The sequence below is a fragment of the Bubalus kerabau genome, chromosome 14, assembly GCF_029407905.1.
Source record: "Bubalus kerabau isolate K-KA32 ecotype Philippines breed swamp buffalo chromosome 14, PCC_UOA_SB_1v2, whole genome shotgun sequence".
NCBI classification, from domain to species: Eukaryota; Metazoa; Chordata; class Mammalia; order Artiodactyla; family Bovidae; genus Bubalus; species Bubalus kerabau.
The window spans coordinates 25,329,522-25,334,042 of NC_073637.1; the positions used below are offsets into that span (position 1 = coordinate 25,329,522).

General features: G+C 48.0%; 1 protein-coding gene across 1 annotated transcript; it reads right to left on the reverse strand.

Annotated features, from left to right (window-relative positions):
• Positions 1 to 1,065: 1,065 nt before the first annotated feature.
• On the reverse strand, positions 1,066 to 2,355 carry MOS (MOS proto-oncogene, serine/threonine kinase). Its single transcript, XM_055546031.1, has one exon. The coding sequence runs from the start codon at positions 2,191 to 2,193 to the stop codon at positions 1,171 to 1,173; it is 1,023 nt and encodes a 340-aa protein (XP_055402006.1). The 5' UTR covers positions 2,194 to 2,355; the 3' UTR covers positions 1,066 to 1,170.
• Between the last annotated feature and the right edge of the window lie 2,166 nt (positions 2,356 to 4,521).

Here is a 4,521-nt window from a genome sequence, read left to right on the forward strand (position 1 = left end):
ACTTATGTAGTATGGGAACAAAATTAACTGTTAGTAGTTTAAATTTAGGTGGTGGGTATGGAGCATGTTATTTGAGTATCAAAAGTTTTGGCATTTTCTAATTCAGTTCTGTTTTGGAAACCCTGGTTTTACAAATAACAAATCTGAAAAAGTGCAGTACCATGGAACCGTTACAGTAAGCACAGTAGATGAGAAAGCAAAACATAACTCTGTAAGGAGATAAGGTAGGTCCTAAAACCACCAGGGGGAGAAGGCAATGGCACCCCACTCCAGTACTCTTGCCTGGAAAATCCCATGGACGGAGGAGCCTGGTGCGCTGCAGTCCATGGGGTCGCTAGGAGTCTGACACGACTTAGCGACTTCACTTTCACTTTTCACTTTCATGCATTGGAGAAGGAAATGGCAACCCACTCCAGTGTTCTGGCCTGGAGAATCCCAGGGACGGGGGACCCTGTGGGCTGCCATCTATGGGGTCGCACAGAGTCGGACACGACTGACATGATTTAGCAGCAGCAGCAGCAAAACCACCAGGGGGCTTCTCTGGTGGTTTAGCGGTAAAGAATCTGGCTGCCAATGCAAGAGACCCTGATTCCATCCCTGGGTCTGGAAGATCAGGAAGATCCCCTGGAGGAGGAAATGACTACCCACTCCAGTATTCTTGCCTGGGAAATCCCATGGATAGGGGAGCCTGGTGGCCTACAGTCCATGGGATCAGCAAAGAGTCAGACACTACTTAGGGACTCAACAACAACAAATACAAAGAATAGCCATTTTAATGAAAACAACAAGAGTTATGAGCTGCTGTCCTCTTTGTTGGGGTTGCAGACAACTATTTTTTTTTTTTTTTTTTTTACAATTTATTCAGGAATACCTGTTACTGCCTGGAGGAGGGCATGGCAACCCACTCCAGTATTCTTGCCTGGAGAAGCCCATGGACAGAGGAGGCTGGCCGGCTGTAGTCCATGAGGTAGCAAAAGAGTCAGACATGACTTAGCGACTAAATAACGACAAAGAGCACCACGACCGCTCTGCAGTTTGTCTTAGAAAAAGCATTCGAGATAAAGGGAGTTTTTTAGGGACTTTATTTTCTAAAAATCCATCCTACCTATATGATTTTTTCCCCCGCTAAATCTTCACTTCGTTAAAAACGATCAGAAACAAGACAGACGCTTATCTGGATCCAGTCTCGAGTCCTCCCAGCTCCTCTTTCAAAGCGTGGAGGTCCCCCAAGAGAAGTTCTGCGCTCGGCCTCTCGGGAGCAAGGGCCGCCCAACAGCGCTGGACGATGCCCGCCAGCGTCTTCCTGGGGACCGAGTCGGTGAAGACGGGTGCCTGGAGGGCGGGCCGGAGGTGGTAGGCCACCACGGCGTAGAGCACGTGCTGCCGCTCCCCCGAGAAGGGTGCCTCCCGCGTGCTCATCTGCCAGAGGGTGATGGCGAAGGAGTAGATGTCGGCCTTGGGTGTAATGGGCTCTCCTTTGAGCAGCTCCGGGGCTCGGTGAGTGTAGGTGCCACCCAGGTGGTGAGGCGTCCGCGGGCTCCGCAGGTCTTCCAGCCTCGCGGAGCAGCCGAAGTCCCCGATCTTGCAGACGTCCTGCTCACTGATGAGGATGTTGGCCGGCTTGAGGTCCAAGTGCACGATGCTTTGCGCGTGGAGGAACAGCAGGCCGCTGACCACGTCTAGGGAGTACTTTAGACACCTCTCCAAGCCCAGCTGCATGCCTGAGTCCCCGGGGCAGCCGGGGGGGCCGTAGATGACCTGGTGCAAGGTGATGTTACCCCCGAACTCCATGATAACGGTCCCCAGGCTGTCAAAACCCGGGGGCGGGTGCGTGCTGGCCGCCAGCACGCGCACGATATTAGCATGGCGCAGCCGGGCCGCGTTGAGCTCGGCCCAGAAGCTGCGCCTTGACGCCCGCGGGTTCTTGGAGCACCGGCTCACCTGCTTGATCGCCACGCGCACGCCGTGGTAGGTGGCCTCATACACCGAGCCAAAGCCCCCCGCGCCCAGCCTCCGTAGCAGACACACCTGCTCCCAGTCGATGGAACACCAGGCCAGCCGGCGCCGGAGGCGCTGGGCCAGCGGCGGGATGCGACCCAAGAGCTCGCAGGGGCTGCTGCAGGGCCGCGAGTCCCCCGACGACGGCGAGAGGTCGCCGGGCAGGTGAGGGCGCCGCGGGAGGGGCGAGGGCATCTCTCCTGCAGCGCGGACCCCGCGGGGGCGCAGGTGAACCGGCCTGGAAGAGGGGACCCCGCCGGCCTGCAGGCATCACTGGAGGCCGCCCCTGCGCTCCACCCCGTTGTTTGTCTCCTCTGCCTTCATCTTCCCCAAAGGAGCCACATCTGTGCGATTCCTTAGCGAGGACTTTTATCAGCTGGGGAAACCATCTGAACGCAGGCAGCACCACAACCCCATTCAGATGAAGGCATTTCCCTTGGGCACTTACAGTGAATTCTTATAAAACAAGCCCTGGAAGAGGGTTCACCGGATAAACAGTTGGACTTGCCCCAGGAATCACCCCTCTTCTACAAGTTCTTGAATTATTATAAAGTAGGCTTCCCCCCCCCCCTCCCCCTCCAAGTCTCATCCGCTGGGCGTCATCGGTCCTCAGATCACAATAGTGCAATCAAATTTTTTTCACACTTTGCAGGCTATAATGATTGTCAGTTTATTCTCCAGCTGCACTAAATCACTTCCAGCAGTTATTGGCAGAAAGAGTTGAAACATGAACAGCTGACACTTGTTGAACCGATTACAGGGAAAATTAGGTGCAATGTTCACAAAGGGATGAAAAATGGTAAGCTGAAAGTGATCGATCCAAACAGAATCGCTGATACAGGTCACAGCACAAACACTCTGAGTTCATAAGGGAAAAGAAAATTCTCTGACACCCCATTCAGCTGATAGAGCAAATTAGCAAGACTTCTTAGCAACATATGGAGTCCTTAGCAGTCCTTGGGGTCCATGGCTGGCTGGCGCACCCAGTAAGCTCACTTGCAGAAGAGATTCTAGACTTCACAGCAAATAAGTTACAGAAGTTCTGAAGCAGAGTTAGAGGAGGAAAAAGAATGAAAATGATTCAGAGCCACAACCAGAGTGTCAAATAATAACAAATAGGAGAGAATCCTAGGAGAGGAAAAACTGAAGAAATAAAAAGAGTCACAGTCATATACTGTTCCTCCATATACTGTGGAAAATCAGATGTTGAAATCCAGGGTCTTGCTGTTCAGCCATGAGTTCTTCTGTTCTAATTTTTATTTAAAAAAAAAAAAGACAGTTTTCATTTCATACCTTTGGGGGGAAAACCAACATTAACACCCTGTTCATGAAAAAACACAGGAAGATGTTAGGATCTACCTTTTGAAAAGTCAGATGGTAAAGTTTTATCTTGACTTTATTTCTACTTAGAAATAGACTTAGCAGACTTTATTTCTGCTTAGAAATAGACTTAGACTTTATTTCTGCACTTAGAGCACATAGGTGATGTGTAAACACATTTTTCTGATGATGGGTCTATGCTTCTGAAGTATATTTGTTCCAAGAAGATATGTTAATAAACAGTCCATTTACATAAGCTATTGGAAGTCTACTGAACCCTAGAATAAGATTTGTATTCTATATTACCCCTGTGACTTACCATGTGATGTCATGTATAATATTTGACCTGTTTGAGCCTCAGTCTTTTTACTTAAGAAATCAGGATAATCATTAAAATAAACTTCTAAATTTTGGAACAAAATTTGGGGAGCCCTATCTGGAGTAATGGAGCTTCCCTGGTGGCTGAGACAATAAAGAATCTACCTACAATGCCAGAGACCTGGATTTGATCCCTGGGTAGGGAAGATCCCCTGCAGAAGGGAATGGCAACCCACTCCAGTATTCTTGCCTGGAGAATTTATGGACAGAGGAGCCTGGTGGGCTACAGTCTATGGGGTCACAAAGAGTCAGAAAAGACTGAGCAACTAACACTATCTGGAGTAATAACAAAAATATAAAAAATGTAAACTATTAAATATTATAGTAAAAATGCAGATATGTCAAACCTGAAGTATAAAAAAGATAACAGTGGATAGAGTAAACTAAGAAAGTACAATTATATTCTATATTAAGTATATATTGCAGAATCTATTTCATTGCTGTCACATAGTAGGAATTACACTCTAGGGCTCTGAAACTGTTATATGATATCAGAAATGCTGTGAAGATTGGCCAAATGAGAGCAGCAGAGTGCCTTAACTTGAGCATTACACATAATGCAAAATGATGTGACTTTCTATAATGTAATCTTTATTATTTTAAAGATAATAAATAGCATAAACTATTTATTCTTCACAATTTGACTTTATTATGTACATAAAATATAAGGTAATAATAAAAATATGGTACTCTACCCATTCACATTTGGAGAAGGCAATGGCACCCCACTCCAGTACTCTTGCCTGGAAAATCCCATGGACGGAGGAGCCTGGTAGGCTGCAGTCCATGGGGCCCCGAAGAGTCGGATACGACTGAGCGACTTCA

Coding starts and splice junctions, on each gene's coding strand:
- MOS (XM_055546031.1), bottom strand. CDS start 2,193: ATGCCCTCGCCCCTCCCGCGGCGCCCTCACCTGCCCGGCGACCTCTCG.